The sequence below is a fragment of the Miscanthus floridulus genome, chromosome 8 (genome assembly GCF_019320115.1).
Source record: "Miscanthus floridulus cultivar M001 chromosome 8, ASM1932011v1, whole genome shotgun sequence".
Taxonomy (NCBI): domain Eukaryota; kingdom Viridiplantae; phylum Streptophyta; class Magnoliopsida; order Poales; family Poaceae; genus Miscanthus; species Miscanthus floridulus.
This window is the reverse complement of record NC_089587.1, coordinates 73,118,265-73,135,668: the sequence shown is the minus strand read 5'-3', so window position 1 is coordinate 73,135,668 and position 17,404 is coordinate 73,118,265. Positions and strand designations below refer to the sequence as shown.

Here is a 17,404-nt window from a genome sequence, read left to right as displayed (position 1 = left end):
GCATGTCATATGAGTGGGGGTGCATCAACACATATTTGAGAAATCCAATATGTTCAACTCATTCCTTAGCTTGCAAAACCTTTTCTCATCCAATGGCTTAGTGAATATGTCGGCAAGTTGATCTTCGGTGCCTACACTCTTAATGCAAATGTCCCCTTTTTGTTGGTGATCTCTTATGAAATGGTGGTGGACATCAATGTGCTTTGTTCTTGCATGTTGAATCGGATTGTTGGTCAACTTAATTTCACTCTCATTGTCACATAGCAATGGCACTTTCTTGAACTTGATTCCAAAGTCACTCAAAGTGGCCTTCATCCAAAGCACTTGTGCACAACAACTACCGGCGGATATGTATTTGGCTTCGGCGGTTGATAATGCAACACTATTTTGCTTCTTTGATGACCATGAAATAAGTGATCTTCCTAATAATTGACATGTGCCCGAGGTGCTCTTCCTTTCAACCTTGTATCCCACATAATCCGAGTCGGAGTAACCAACTAGCTCAAACTTTGCTCCTTTGGGATACCACAAACCAATATTTTGTGTATGTTTCAAGTACCTCAATATCCTCTTTATAGCCTTCAAATGACTTTCTCTTGGTGAGGCTTGAAATCTTGCACACATGCACACACTAAACATGACATCCGGCCTTGATGCGGCCACATAGAGTAGGCTTCCAATCATAGACCGATACAACCTTTGATCCACCATATTTCCACTTGCATCACTATCCAAGTTGCCATTGGTTCCTATTGGTATGCTAATGACTTTGCTATCAATCATTCTAAATTTCTTGATCATGTCCTTTATATACTTGCCTTGACTTACAAATGTACCATTCTTCAATTGCTTGATTTGAAGACCAAGGAAGTAACTCAACTCTCCAATCATGGATATCTCAAACTCATTAGCCATCATCTTTCCAAACTCATCACAAAACTCTTGATTGGTTGATCCAAATATGATGTCATCAACATAGATTTGCAAAACAAATAGATCTTTTCCAATCTTCTTGATAAAAAGAGTGGTGTCAACCTTGCCCATTATGAACCCTTTAGAGAGTAGGAAATCCCTCAATCTCTCATACCATGCTCTAGGTGCTTGCTTCAAGCCATACAATGCCTTCTTCAATTTGAACACATGGTTGGGCTTCTTGTCATCTTCAAAACCGGGAGGTTGCTCAACATATACTTCTTCATTGATGTAGCCATTGAGAAATACACTCTTAACATCCATTTGATAGAGCTTGATGTTGTGAGCACAGGCATAGGCTAGCAAGATTCTAATTGTTTCTAATCTAGCAACCGGGACATATGTTTCTCCAAAGTCAAGACCTTCAACTTGTGTATAACCTTGTGCTACCAATCTTGCTTTGTTTCTTACCACTATTCCATCTTGATCTTGCTTGTTTCTAAAGACCCATTTGGTTCCAATCACATTGTGTCTCTTTGGTCTCTCTACCAATTCCCATACTTGATTTCTTGTGAAGTTATTTAGCTCTTCATGCATAGCATTCACCCAATCAACATCCTTTAATGCTTCATCTATCTTCTTTGGTTCAATAGATGATACAAATGAGAAGTGTTCACAGAATGATGCCAATCTTGATCTTGTTTGTACACCTCTAGAAATATCACCAATGATAGTGTCCAATGGATGATCCCTTGCAACATTAGTTGGTTGAAGTATTGGAACTTGATTGCTTGCACTTGCTTGATAATTGGATTGAGATAATGTACTAGCCACTTGATCTTGTTCATTATCATGAGATCCACTTGTACTAGCTTGATTTGTATCATCTTGTACATTTGAGTTAGAGAGCACTTGCACTTGATCATCTTTATCATCATTCACTTGCCTAGGCCTCAAATCATCAATATCCATGTTCTTCATGGCATTTGAAAGTTGAATGCCTCTAACATCTTCCAAATTCTCATTCTCTACTTGTGAACCCTTGGTTTTATCAAATTCAACATCATGAACTTCCTCAAGAGTACCACTATCCAAATTTCAAACTCTATATACTTTGCTTGTAGTAGAATAACCAAGTAGGAATCATTTATCATATTTCTTGTCAAACTTGCCCAATCTAGTGCCTTTCTTCAAGATATAACATTTGCAACCAAAGACCCAAAAATATGCAATGTTGGGCTTTCTACCATTCAAGAGCTCATATGGTGTCTTCTCTTTCAATGGGTGACAATAGAGGCGGTTGCTACAATAGCAAGCCATGTTGATAGCTTCGGCCCAAAAAGATTGACTCACATTGTACTCACTAAGCATAGATCTTGCCATATCAATGAGTGTTCTATTCTTCCTCTTAACAAGGTCATTTGATTGTGGAGTTACTTGGCCGAGAATTAATGTCTAATTCCAAATTTATCACACAACTTATCAATTCTAGTGTTCTTGAACTCACTACCATTGTCACTTCTAACTCTCTTGATGGTTGTTTCAAACTCATTGTGAATGCCCTTGACAAATGATTTGAATGTTGCAAACACATCACTTTTATCCACTAGAAAGAATACCCATGTGTATCTAGTGTAATCATCCACTATCACAAAGCCATATTTGTTACCACCGATACTAGTGTATTGTGTTGGCCCAAACAAATACATGTGCAATAACTCAAATGCTTTATTAGTGCTCATCATGCTTTTCTTAGGATGGGTGTTTCCAACTTTTTTGCCGGCTTGACAAGAGCTACAAAGCTTATCATTTTCAAACACAACATCTTTCAAGCCTCTAACCAAGTCATGCTTAACCAATCTATTCAATTATTTCATTCCAACATGACCAAGCCTTCTATGCCATAACCAACCTATGCTAGACTTAGTGAACAAGCATGTAGATAATCTAGCTTCACTAGCATTGAAATCAACCAAGTATAGATTCTTATATCTAAAGCCTTTGAAGATCAAGTTAGAGCCATCTACATTTATGATCTCTACATCATCTACCCCAAATATGCATTTAAATCCAAGATCACACAATTGAGCCATGGATAGCAAATTAAAGTTCAAGCTCTCTACTAGCAACACATTGAATATGCTCATGTCATTGGATATTGTAATCTTACTAAGCCCTTTGACCTTGCCTTTGCCATTGTCACCAAATGTGATACTATCATAACCATCATTGTCATTGGTGCTGATTGAGTTGAACATTCTTGCATCACCGGTCATGTGTTGAGTGCACCCACTATCAAGAACCCAATGCTTTCCTCTGGCTTTGTAATTAACCTACAAAAGAAGATCAATTCTTTTTAGGTACCCAAACTTGCTTGGGTCCTTGAAGGTTAGTCACTAAGCTCTTTGGTATTCAAATGGTTTTCTTCTTTGAGCCCATCCATGGTTTACCAATGAACTTAGCCTTCACACCATTTGTACCCTTAGTAAGCATATAGCATGAATCAAGCTTTATGAAAGATACATTAGCTTGTGTTTTCTTGGTCACGCATTTTTGCTCTATATGACCAACTTGCTTGCAACTAGTGCAAAACCGACCATTGTTCTTCACAAAACTAATCTTGTAAGGAGCAAAGGCCGCCTTGCCTTTCTTAGGGGTATAGCCCAATCCCTCTTTATAGAGAGAATCTCTTTAGCTACCTAAGCACATAAGCAAGCGGTCCTCACCACCATAGGCCTTAGCCAAAGTGTGAGTGAGCTTGTTAACCTCCTACTTGAGATTCTCATTCTCAACCACTAGTGAGGCATCACAAGTGAGACCATCACTACTAGATGAAGAGGAAGTGGAAGTACTACAAGAAGGATTAGTAGGAGCAACAATTATAGGCATAGATAGTGATTCATCAATTATATCACAAGTTAAACCTACATTACAAGTTTCAACATGCTTCTTTTTATTTTGGTCATCAAGCAAAGATGAATGAGCCTTTTTAAGCTTTTTGTGAGCTTTGTCAAGCTTCTCATTGGCTTCCTCTAGCCTCTCATGAGATGCATTGAGCTCATCAAAGGCTTGCTTAAGGGCTATTAGTTCCTTACGCAAGCTTTTGCATTCTCTTCTCTCGATGTCAAAGTGTTCTTTAGCATCTTCTAGCATGTCAAATAATTCATCTTTAGTGGGTTCATCATTGTCACTATCACTATCATTTTCATTTTCTTGTTTATTTTCATCATCATGTTCTTCATCACTTTCATCATCACAAGATTGTACCTTAGTAGCCTTAGCCATGAAGCATGATGAAAATTCGAAGAGAGAAGGCTTCTCATTGATAGCAATGCTTGCAAGAACCTTCTTCTTGGTGGTCTTGTTATCATCACTATCATCATCATCATCACTTGAGGAAGCATCACTATCCCAAGTGACTACATATGAACCACCCTTCTTCTTGAATGCCATCTTGTCCTTCTTCTTTTTCTTTTCCTTTTTGTCCTTCTTCTTGTTCTTCTTGTTGTCATCATCATTATCGCTATTATATGGACATTGAGCAATAAGATGATCTTTGCTTCCACACTTGAAGCACCTTCTAGACTCTTCTTTGTTCTTGGATGAAGGCTTCTTTCTTCTAGCACGATAGCCCTTCTTCACCATGAACTTGCCAAATCTCTTGACAAAGAGAGCCATCTTCTCATCATCATCATCATTCTATGAATCATCTTCTTCACTTGATGTTTCTTGCTTGGCTTTGCCCTTGGATTATGTGGCCTTGAATGCCACGCTCTTCTTCTTGTCATCCTTCTTCTCATCCTTCTTCTCCCTCTTTTCTTCCTTCTCATCATCATCTCTATAAGCATCATCGGTCATAATATCTCCTAAGATTTGGTTTGGTGTCATTGTGTCCAACCCGGTCCTTACTAGCAAGGTGACCAACATGCCAAATCTTGCGGGTAAACATCTCAAGAACTTATTAGAGAAATCCTTGTCCTCTATCTTCTTACCAAGTGCTTGGAGATCATTGACAATCACTTCCATCTGATGGAACATGTCCGGCACACTTTCATCCTCCTTCATCTTGAAGCTTGCAAACTTCTCTTTGAGAATATATGCCTTTGCACCCTTCATGGCTTGAGTGCCCTCAAATGATTCCTCCAATCTCTTCCAAGCCTCATGAGCTCTCTCAATGTTCTTGATTTGCTCAAAGGTTCTCTCATCCAAAGCATCATGGATGGCACTAAGAGCGATGTTGTTGTTTTGGAGAAGTATTTCTTCGGCGGCGGTGGGAGTATCTTCATCTTCAATCTCAATTTTTGTTTCTACCATCTTCCAAATCTTCCTATTGATTGACTTGATATATGTTGTCATCTTAGCCTTCCAATAAGGATAATTTGAGTCATCAAATTGGGGTGGCTCCTTGGTGTTGTTGATTTGAGCCATTTTTACACCGAAGGTTGTTAAGCCTCAAATCACGGCGACCTTGGCTCTGATATCAATTGAAAGGTCCTAATGGCTTGAGGGAGGGTGAATAGCCTAATAAAATTTCTACAATAACACTTAACAAAATGGTTAGACAATTATGAGGCAAAGTAAGTGTTGCGCTAGCCTACTCAAAATGCAAGCCACCTACCACAATTCTAGTTTAGATAGTGTCGATTCACACAAAAGCTATGACACTACCCCATGTTAGCTACATGTTCTCTAAACACCATGTTCTCTGAACACGTTGGGTGGTAAGCCTTTTGTAAGCAGATCCGTGAGCATCTTTTCTGTACTTATATGCTCAAGACTTATGACTTGATCCCGGACTTTATCTTTCACAACATAGTATTCTATGTCAATGTGTTTGGTAGCACCACTTGACTTATGTTGTGAGCATACTGTACTACCGGATTATTATCGCAGTATAACTTAAGTGGTCTATAGATGTCATCAACCACCTTCAAACTGGGTATGAACTTCTTTAGTCAGTTCAACTGCCCATTGCCTCATAACACGCAACAATTGTCACACATTGTGGACAATATAGTGACGGTTGAAAGGTCCTAATGGCTAGAGGGGGGTGAATAGCCTAATAAAATTTCTACAACAACACTTAACAAAATGGTTAGACAATTATGAGGTGAAGCAAGTGTTGCGCTAGCCTACTCAAAATGCAAGCCACCTACCACAATTCTAGTTTAGATAGTGTTGATTCACACAAAAGCTATGACACTACCCCATGTTAGTGTGCTCTCAAAGGCTAACTAAAGAGCCACACCAACCAAGTAAGCAAGCTCTCACAACTAGCTACACTAAAAAGCTTGTCAACTAGTTTGCGATAAAGTAAAGAGAGTTATCAAAAAGGTTATACCGCCATGTAGATGAAGAAACCAATCAATCACAAGGATGAATAACAATGAAGACCAATCATCTCAGAATCAATGATAAACACAATAATTTTTACCGAGGTTCACTTGCTTGCCGGCAAGCTAGTCCTCATTGTGGCGATTCACTCACTTGGAGGTTCACGCGCTAATTGGCTTCACACGCCAAACCCTCAATAGGGTGCCGCACAACCAACACAAGATGAGGATCACACAAGCCACGAGCAATCTACTAGAGTACCTTTTGGCTCTCCGTCGGGAAAAGGTTAAGAACCCCTCACAATCACCACGATCGGAGCCAGAGACAATCACCAACCTTCGCTCGACAATCTTCGATGCTCCAAGCCATCTAGGTGGCGGCAACCACCAAGAGTAACAAGCGAAATCCGCAGCGAAACACGAACACCAAGTGCCTCTAGATGTAATCACTCAAGCAATGCACTTAGATTCTCTCCCAATCTCACAAAGATGAAGAATCAATGATGGAGATGAGTGGGAGGACTTTGGCTAAGCTCACAAGGTTGCTATGTCAATGCAAATGGCCAAAAGTTGTGAGCTACAGCCGGCCATGGGGCTTAAATAGAAGCCTCCACGAAATAGAGCCGTTATACCCCTTCACTGGGCATAACGCGGGCTGACCGGACGCTCCGGTCAGTTGATCGGACGCTAATCCCACAGTGTCCGGTTGCTCGTAGTCAGCCACGTGTCCCAACTTCAACGGTCATCTGTCTTGATCGGACGCCGCGCCTGAGTTGACCGGACGTTGAACACCTAGTGTCCGGTCGTTTACAGTAAGGTTCCAAAACCGATTTTTGCCAACCGGACGCGTCCGGTCATGCTCGACCGGACCCTTCCAGCGTCTGGTCACACTGTGACTTCTTACTGTGCTGACCGACAACACGATCGGACACAACCCTTTAGCGTTCGGTTGCTGAGCGACCCAGCGTCCGGTCAGTTGACTGACGCCAGCATCTTTGCGACCAACTCTATTTTACCTCTAACTTCTTCACCCTTGCTCAAATGTGCCAACCACCAAGTGCATCACCTTGTGCACATGTGTTAGCATATTTTCACAAACATTTTCAAGGGTGTTAGTTTTCCACTAGATACTAAATGCATATGCAATGAGTTAGAGCATCTAGTGGCACTTTGATAACCGCATTTCGATACGAGTTTCACCCCTCTTAATAGTATGGCTATCAAACCTAAATGTGATCACACTCTCTAAGTGTCTTGATCACTAAAACAAAATAGCTCCTATGGTTTATACCTTTGCCTTGAGCTTTTTGTTTTTCTCTTTCTTCTTTCCAAGTCCAAGCACTTGATCATCACCATGGCATCATCTTCATCATGCTATGATCTTTGTTTGCTTCGCAACTTGGAGTATGCTACCTATCTCATGATCACTTGATAAACTAGGTTAGCACTTAGAGTTTCATCAATTCACCAAAACCAAACTAGAGCTTTCAACGGTTTGCTTTGAGCTTTTTCATGAAATAGCTCCCATTTGCGAGAGTGAATACATATCTAGACGTGGATTTTCTATCATCTCTCGCATAATCAGAATCTGAACATCCCACTATATGGAGTGAATCAGACCTTCTATACGTCATCATGAGGCCTTTCATTCCTTGCAAATAATGCAAGACTTTCTTTACCAATTTCTAGTGTTTCTTTCCATGATTGCTCTGGAATCTGCCAAGTAAAACCTGGTAACAAGAGCCAAGTTAGGGCGCATCCATACTTGAGCATATTGTAAGCTTCCGACAACTGAAGCATATGGAACCACTTTCATTTGATCGATCTCATATTGGTTCCTAGGGCATTTAAAATCCCCATATCTATCACCCTTGACTATAGGAGCAGGTGAGGGACTATATTTGTGCATACAGAATTTCTTTAAGATCTTTCTATGTATGCCTTTTGTGATAGTCCTAATACCCCTTTACTTCTATCTCGGTGAATCTCGATCCCTAGAACGAACGAAGCTTCACCAAGATCTTTCATATCAAATTTTGAGGACAAAAACATCTTTGTCTCCAGTAGTAGACTAACATCACTACTAGCAAGTAAGATATCATCCACATACAGGACAAGGAAGATAAACTTCCTATTCTTAAACTTTGTATAGACACAATTGTCCTCTACATTCTCTTTAAACCCAAGATTCTTTATTATCTTATCAAACTTCAAGTACCACTATCTTGAAGCTTGTTTTAATCCATAAATAGATTTCTTTAGGCGGCATCCCATTCGTTCTTTTCCTTCCATGACAAAACCTTTCGGTTGTGCCATGTAAACATTTTTCTCCAAGTCTTTATATCTATCTGATGTAATTCTAAATCGTAATGTGCCACTAATGCCATTATGATTCTGAAGGAATCCTTACATGAGACTGGAGAAAAGGTCTCATTGTAATCAATCCCTTCTCTTTGTGTAAAGTCTTTTGCCACAAGTCTCGCTTTATATCTCTTTATATTCCCTTGAGAGTCAAGTTTTATTTTGTAGACCCATTTACAGCCTACTGCTTTGGCTTCTTTAGGAATTATTTTCAAGTCCCAAACTTTATTGGCATTCATTGATTTCATTTCATCTTCCATGGCCTCAAGCCACTTTGATGAATGATCACTTCTCATGGCTTCTTAAATGAGGTGGGATCATCCTTCATTTGAAATTCCTTAGTGTTGTACACTTCATAATCAGCAGGAATAGCTGATTTTCTAACTCTTTGAGACCTTCTAGGGGCCTTTATATTTGACACATCTTCTATTTGAGGCTGTTGTTGCTCCCCCTCATGTGTGGCAATGGGTTCTATAAGATCCTAAAGAACAGGTTCCTCATTTTCATCCATTGTTGCCATAGGTGGAATAACAATAGGGGTTGACACCATAGTATCTTGCACTGTCGGTGCAGCGACAGCATGAAGTGAGAAAATTGGCTCATGAATCATTAGAGTGGGCGCATACACCCACTTCACTTCAAGGTCAATTTCTCGAGCTACCATGCTCCCCCTCATCAATTCATCCTCTAGGAAGACAACGTGTCTCATTTCCACAAACTTTGAATGTCTGTTTAGACAGTAGAAATGAAGACCTTTTGACTTTTCTGGGTAGCCAATGAAATGGCAAACTTACTATTTTGGGATCTAACTTCCCAATGTTTGGGTTAAATACTTTAGCCTCAGCAGGGCTCCCCCACACACTCAAGTGGTTTAGTGAGGGTACTCTTCCTGTCCACAACTCAAACGGTGTTTTGGGCACCGACTTACTTGGTACTTTATTGAGAATATGAATGACGATTTTAACGCCTCCATCCATAGGCTCAACTGTAAGGTAGAGTAACTTATCATACTACGCACCATATCCATCAGGGTACAATTTCGTCTTTCAGCTATTCCATTCTGCTGAGGTTCACCCGGTATAGAATACTGGGCTACTATGCCATTCTCCTATAAGAACCTTACAAAAGGTCTAGAAATTTGGCCATATGGGGTATGCCGACCGTAGTACTCCCCTACGGTCGGACCTGACTATCTTAATCTTTAAATTGTGTTGATTTTTAACTTTTGCCTTAAATATCTTAAATTTATCCAATGTTTCTTTTCTTTCTTTGATTGGATAAATGTAGCTATAATGGGAGTAATCATCTGTGAATGTTATGAACGAAACATAACCATCCATACTCTTTACAGGAAACTGACCACAGATGTCTGTGTGAATAATCTGTTAAATTCCTACGCTTCGTTTTGCATCTTTCTTAATTTTCTTTACACACTTTCCTTTTATGCATTCTCTGCATTGTTCTAAATCTGAGAGCTCTAATGGAGGAAGAATATCATTCTTAACTTGTCTTTCTATTCTCCCCCTCGAAATATGGCCTAAACGACAGTGCCATAATTTTGACAACGCATCGTGAGCTCTCTCATGCCACCATTTTCAGATTAACACTCTGTGACCAGCTGCTTTATCAGCTAGGTAGCATATGTCTTTGAAGAGTCAGTGAACTGACTCTTTATGCTATTGAGGTGCTCGGTGACCGTGTCACACACTGGGATTGAGCCCACAATTCTAGGCTCAATCATGTTCTTTATCACAGCCAAACATTTCTTATTGGCAGTGACCCACTTCCTATGCACAAGGGCATAGGATATCTTTTGGGATTCAAAATTCCTCTCTTTAGTTGCCCAAGTGACATCATCCTCGTTTGTCTCCCTCACCGGTGCCACAGACTCAGTGGAACACAGTGAGATGACTACCCAGTTTACCTTAGACAAGATGAAAACCAGGACAAACCTTTTCTTAACATAAAAATAACACCATTTGCATGCCTTGATTCCAACGTTGGTCAAAATCAAAACATACAACTGTTCGTATACACTAATTCTACATCACCGTTGGGCGGAAATAGAATTAATGCATAAATCATTAACATTTATAACTGTTCTTATACACTAATTCTACATCACCGTTGGGCAGAAATAGAATTAATGCATAAATTATTAAAATTATGATATTGTTATTAACAACATTGGTCAGAAAATAACAAAATCATAATCATGTCAAAATCTCTTTTTCTCCAATTAAATACCACATTGGTTCAAAATAACTGAAGAATCAACAATTTCTTTAGCAGCGGAATAACTTTCTTTTTCTCCAATTAAATATCACGATGGTTCAAAATTAACTGGAGAATTAACAATTTCTCTTTAGCAGCGGAAAATTAATTCAATTTCTTGAATTTTACCCACAGGGAAAAATTACTTTTTCTATTTTCTTTAAGCCATTAATCAATTTCCAGGAAATAAACATTTACTGGAAAAAGAAAAACAAAAAACTAAAACATTTCTTACTGTGCATTCAGTCCAGCCGGGAAAACGGCCCGGCCCATCTCCCTTGACGCGCGCTCTGGGGCTCCCAGGCCACAACCTGGGCATGGGCCGCCAAAGCTGCGCGGCCGCGCGCGCCCGCCTGGGCCGATCGCTGGCCCGCTCGATCTGAGCCGTCTGATGGAGATCGACGGCTGCACGTCGATTTCGCGCGAACAAAAACGCGGCCGTGGCCTCCGACCCGAAAAACCCTAGGTCATTTGCTCCTTTGCTCTCTCTCTCTTCGCTCTCTCTGTCACCGCTCTCCTCTTTCTTTCTCTCTCAGCCACAGCGAGGTACCGATCAACGCAACGAGCGAGAGTGAGCGAAGGCGGTGGAGCGAGGAGGCCACGACGCCGTTGCCGGCCCCCTTGCCGGCGCACGTGCTCCCCAACGGGTGAGCACGCCGCCGCCGAGCGGCCTGGCCACGGCGCCCCCTTGGCGAGCCCGGCGAGCAGCTGCCCCCTGGCTTGGCCCTTCTTCTCCCGCGCCGGCGAAGGGTTTTCCCGATGCACGGCGAGGTTGGTCCGTTCCCCCTTCCCTTTCTCCTTTCCCATCCCCTTCTTCTTTTCGATTTGGATTGATCTTCTCTTTTCCAAACCGGAGGTGGGGATTAGGGTTAGGGTTAGAGTTTCTTTTCTAATTCGATTCGACCGATTCGGTTTTTCTCTTCTTTTGATTTCTTTTCTTTTTGGAGTTCATCCGAATCGGGATCTAGGGTTAGGGTTCGGGTTCCGACCCCTGTTCTTCTTTCTTTGGATTTCCTTTCTTTTCTTTGATTTCTTTTCTTTTCGGAGTTCATCCGAATCGGTTCGTGGGTTAGGGTTCGTGTGCCGAGGGCCCTTCCTCTTCTTCATCTTCCCCGAGCTATTTGCGCGGGTTAGGGTTAGAGTATGCCCCCGTGTCATCCGTCCTTGCTTTTCTTTCTAGGGTTAGTTCTTAGGGTTCAGCCAAATCCGAACCCACTCTTCTTCTTTCTCATGGGTCTTCACTGGTTTAGGGTTCGGCTTTTCTTCTCTTCTAGGCCGAATCCCTCTCTTTTCTTCTTTCTTTCACCCAGTTAGGGTTAGGGTTAGGGAACACCCTCTTTCTTCTCAGATCCGAACTGTATTTGATTGGTTCTTTTCTCTTGCCGTGCGCCGGTGAGGACGGCGGCGTGGCACTTTTCCCCGCGCGGTGGCGGTGGTGACCGGTAGTCAGTGACGTCCGCCACCCCGGTCTCTTTTCATTTTTGCTTTTACCCGATTAGGGTTAGGGTTACACACTGGTAACCTGGCTCTGGTACCAATGTTAGGATCGTTGTGTACCTTTCTGTGTAACCGTAGATCCGGGGTAGGTGTTTCTCCACCATTCGGTCCACGGACGCCGATGTCATGGTAGTTCCGGGGTAGTGGTGGAGACGATGTCCAGTGGCCCGGTGGTGACCCTGCAGAGGCGGCGGCGGTGTGGTGGAGCTTCCCGTCGCTGGCAGCACTGCTTTAGATTGGTTTAGGTTTACTCTGTCGGTGGGTACGGCAGCTCCGTTGAACCTCTTTCCCCGAGCCATGATCCCCACCTCTCTTTTATATGTGCTGTGCGATAGGGGCCTACCAACCATATTAGGGTTGGGCTTTCCCGATCAGGGAGCAGAGACAAGGGTCCAATAGGCCGGAGATCAACTAACATTATATACTATATATCATGATTTTTCTGATGGGATGGGATAGTACTCTTAGCTAGCTTGATGAGTAAACAAGCGATGATGATACGCGATTAGTAGGCGGGCCAATCATGGTAGAATTGAACTTACTTAGGGCTAGATAGCTAGCGGCCTACTTATAGGTTTAATTGTGCTTTATATTCCTTGATACAATACAAGAGATGATGTCCTGATAAAGAAGATGCATATATGCAAGTGGTAATAAAGCTGACTGGTGAAAAGTAGAGTGGCTTTCTAGTAAAGCTTCTTGTGTTACATGCATGTAAAGAATAGATGCTGGACGACATTATTATGTTAATAACATGGGCATGTGAGGAGCTGTCATTGTATAGAGAGGATCAAGAACAATGCAATAGTTACCTTTTTCTTGGTTTTATAAGTGATAGTATGATTCGATCGATCCTTAGGGGTCTACCTTTTGTTTTCAAATGTGGATTTTGAGGCATATGTAGGCATCATGGATCTTATGCCTTGCTTCTACATGTACACAAAACCAACTAAGAATAGATAACCCCACTTCTCAGGTAGATCGGTCCAGTTTATATGTAACATAGCTAGGTAGTACAGATTCTTTTTGTTATGGTGAAAATTCTTGTCGTGTAGAGCAGAACCCAAGAACCGTGCAAAATTACTTTACCCAAAGTAAGTTACTGTTTTTTTGACAACCGTAAAATGTCCCCGACTTTATTCCTAAAGTAGTCGAATAAAGGAATGCTGTAACCAGAAATGCACTTTTCATTGTGGACAATAAGCACTAACGTTTTGATGTGCATAAAGAATTGCGCCTTTCTTTTGGCCTATCTAATCTAAGTATGAGCCCTTGTTTAGTTACCCCAAAATGCAAACTTTGGCACTATACAAAAAGAAGATTCCCCATCACATCAAACTTGCGGTATATGCATGGAGTACTAAATGTTGACGAAATCAAAAACTAATTGCACAGTTTGGTTGTACTTTGCGAGACGAACGTTTTGAGCCTAATTAGTCAACGATTGGACAATTATTACCAAGTACAAACGAAAAGCTACAGTACACTACAGTGCCGGAGAATTTCAGGCGGCGCCAATTCGGCCGGCAACTAAACGGGCCTGAATTTTTCTTCATTTAAAACATTATGAAGAACTGCATGGCTGACTAATGTACTGGTAGCTACTCTACTCTACACTAGCAGCTCAGAATGTGTAGCTTGGTAAGTGTGGCACAGCAGGAACTAGTGCACAGTTGATTTGCAGTTGGATCACCACTTGTATATGTCAGGTAACGTAAACATCTATATCACTACTACTCTTCCATTATGGAAAGAAATACGCTCTAATTTTGGAGTTTTATTTTCAAGAAGATGACATTCACTATATATGGTGGGAGTACAATAAGGAACATCTCTTTAGATGGTACCTATGGAATCAAATTTTGTTGACAACAGAGCTCCTCTGTTTCTTTTATTATTTTGGGATGTAAGCTCAGGGCAATGAGCACATAATTTTAGGTCCACAAGCTCTCTTTAAAAGTCTATATATATAATGCCGTGAAACAATGTAATAAGTGTCTTGATTCTTGAGATATGTTCAGGTTCAGTGTACACTTATGTATAACTTCCTAGCAAATTGTCATCAGGACTCTCAGGAAAAAGGGATAAATATTCGGTTAGAAAAAATAGATTTATTTGTAATGAGAACTATTCTTTTCAATTTGACACACAACAAGCGATATTGTTCTAGTGGTTGGAAACTGTTGCGGCTTTTGTTGGTTCTCTGCTGTGAACCACTTGTTGGTTGACTAGTATGCTGATTGTTGGTCTAAAAAGTATACTGATACATAAGGAGCTAGTGCATATTTCACTTGCGGGTAGATTACTATGTGCAAAGCCAATAACATCAGTATCTATGTCAGTACTTTTCACTGCATATATATAAGACTGACTTCTAGTTTCAAGGTTTTCTTTTCAAGAAAATGGCATTCACTATGCTGGGAGCTCAAACAGGAATGCTGGATAAACTCTGAAATAGCATGTATTTTTTCAGAAATGGGATAAAATATTTTTCACAAGCATATATAAGCTTGCACTCACAGAAATAATAACAGGCTATCTATCTCTCTCTCTCTCTCTCTCTGAAACCCTACATGATGCAATGGACCAAAAGAAAGAAAGCATCTTGAGACACATGTTCATGGCCAGTTGTTATTACAGTTACCTAAAAGTGCCTGCCAAATTTTCTGCAGGACAAGGCAAAAGCATAGCTCCAAGCATCACTTTCAGGAAAAAGACCGAAGTGGAGTGGACTGAACTTTCAGTTGGAGCTCCAGTAGCTAGCCACTGTGTCCCCCACACTACACAAAGGTCAGACAAAACCATACAAGCAAGAAGCAACTCTTGCAAACGATAAGGAGATGCCAATCCACTTGAACCACTCGCATGCATCTCGATCAGTGCGACGCACTCAAATCTCTTGATGAAGCTGCATGAACTGATGTGGGCACGTGTCGTGCATTGCGATTATCCTCTGCATGCTTCAACAATCCCCCTTGTGCTTCAACTGAAAATATGCTGCATGTAGTTCGATCTCTTTTTCTATCAACAAACGGGGCAGAGATCCTGCCTTTGTTTCAGAAAAAAAGGGGGCAAAACTTGACCCCAAATTGTTACATGAACTTGATACATGTTTCATTTCATTTTCTTACCGTACTACTGGATCCTTGAAACTGCAGGTCTATGATCTATGCATGTTCAGAGCTCCAGACATGCAATGCATTGCCTTGATCAATGCAAATTTCTTTCAGTACTAGGCTTTATGCATTCCCTTAAATCAATTTTCTTTCAGTACTAGGCTTTATGTAAGGTCAGACTGAGTTACTCTTTACATATATTTTTTAGAGTTTTACTTGCACATATATGGCTTATCATTTCATTGTTCATATATACTTTTTGTTAGTCCCCCACTAGCTCACTTTAGGAGTACTTAGCAAGCACAAAGCCACCTAGCTTTCTTTCTCATCATCTCTGTGCCCTTTAATTGTTTCATCCATCCATCACAGTTGCCTCAACACCATAAAGAGCCACAAGCTAGCTCCTCTCCCACAAACACTCACCTGCTCTGCACACACCACACACCACACACCAAGTTATGTGCTAGAGCTGCAGCTTGGCATCAGAGGCCATGAAGAGCTCTTCAGCTGCACAAAGGCTGAAACTGAAACAGGAGCAGGGAGATGAGTGCAGCAAGATGCAGGGAAGTCGTGTCCTGATGAGCAGCCTTGAGCTCAGGCTGGGCATCTCTTCAGACAATGGCGCCGGCTGCGGCAGTGATCCATGGCTTGGTGTTGGAGTGCACCCCTGGAGCCTTGCTGCCAGGCAAGCAGAGAAGGTAGCCCTGGAGCAAGACCACCAGCGGCCTCCTCCGCAGCCGGTGGGATGGCCACCGGTGGGCGCGTTCCGCAGGAGCCACCTGCAGGCAGGAGCGAAGGCCGTGGAGGAACCGACGAGCAAGGTGAGGCCCGGCGAGCAGAGGCCGGCGCCGGCGACCACCATGTTCGTGAAGGTCAACATGGAGGGCTGCGCCGTCGGGAGGAAGGTGGACCTGCAGGCACACCGCAGCTACGCGTCGCTGTCGCGCGCGCTTCAGGCCATGTTCCATGGCTTCCTGTCAGGTCAGGGCAGAGCACGCACCCCTCGTCTTGCTTTGGGCATGTCTCGATCACCATGAGATGTGACTGTGATGGATGGATGGATGGATGGATGTTGTGTGTTGTCCTGCTTTTTCAGATGGTCAGTGGAGGATCGCTGGCAGAGAAGATGACGACGATGAGCAGCCGGAGCCGACGAAGAAGGGGGGCAATAAGAGCAACAAGAAGGCGTACATCCTTCTATACGAGGACAACGAGGGCGACCGGATGCTCGTCGGCGACGTGCCGTGGGAGTAAGTTGTCGTCGTTCCTGTTCTTTGGCACGTACGCTGGTAGAGGTGTGTTAGTTGACTTGAGAGTCATTGTCGATGCTGAGCTTTGGACCATGGATGATGGATGTTGCAGGCTGTTCATGGCTTCGGTGAAGAGGCTCTACATCGCACAGGACCCCAGGAAGACGAAGATCTAGCTAAGTTAGCTAGGGCCTAGGACTAAGAGAGACGTTGCTAGCTGCCTTTTTATTTCTATTCTACATAGCTCGAAGCAGATAGCAACAGTGTATGCTAGTGTTTAACTACCTCCCTTCTTCAATTATGTAATCCTGTCCAGCATCAGTTCATATACTGCGTAGTAGGCATCTCTAATCTAATATTAATATAGAGGAAATTTTGCTTAATGTCTCAGACTTTGGTGACTTATTAATCAATTAGCTAATGATGATGAGTTATTAATGGTTCTAAATGAAACCGCCGGCCGCGTTGTCATAAAACGTATCCAGGTTAGACTTGATTATGAGCCACACGACCCAACCAACTCGTTCGGGAAAGAAAAAACGACCCGACCCGACAGTATATCAGGTTGGGTTTGAGTCATGATTTTCGACAGGTGACTTAACCTAACCTGAAAAAACCTGAAACAAAGTAGAAAACACATAAGAGATAGCTTGGCCTGCCC

At 42.1% G+C, this 17,404-nt stretch overlaps 1 protein-coding gene across 1 annotated transcript; it reads left to right on the top strand.

The window, feature by feature from the left end:
• Nucleotides 1-15,659: 15,659 nt before the first annotated feature.
• LOC136472573 (auxin-responsive protein IAA25-like) lies at nucleotides 15,660-17,126 on the top strand. The gene is made up of 3 exons (XM_066470273.1): nucleotides 15,660-16,474; nucleotides 16,590-16,743; nucleotides 16,856-17,126. Exons 1-3 carry the CDS (start codon nucleotides 15,985-15,987, stop codon nucleotides 16,917-16,919), a joined length of 708 nt encoding a protein of 235 aa, XP_066326370.1. The 5' UTR covers nucleotides 15,660-15,984; the 3' UTR covers nucleotides 16,920-17,126.
• Nucleotides 17,127-17,404: the final 278 nt, after the last annotated feature.

Bases quoted from the DNA above. Each gene is read 5' to 3' on its own strand.
- LOC136472573 (XM_066470273.1), top strand. From the start codon at position 15,985: ATGAAGAGCTCTTCAGCTGCACAAAGGCTGAAACTGAAACAGGAGCAG. The intron at 16,475-16,589 runs GTCAGGGCAGAG...CTGCTTTTTCAG, and splicing joins GTTCCATGGCTTCCTGTCAG to ATGGTCAGTGGAGGATCGCT. The intron at 16,744-16,855 runs GTAAGTTGTCGT...TGGATGTTGCAG, and splicing joins GTCGGCGACGTGCCGTGGGA to GCTGTTCATGGCTTCGGTGA.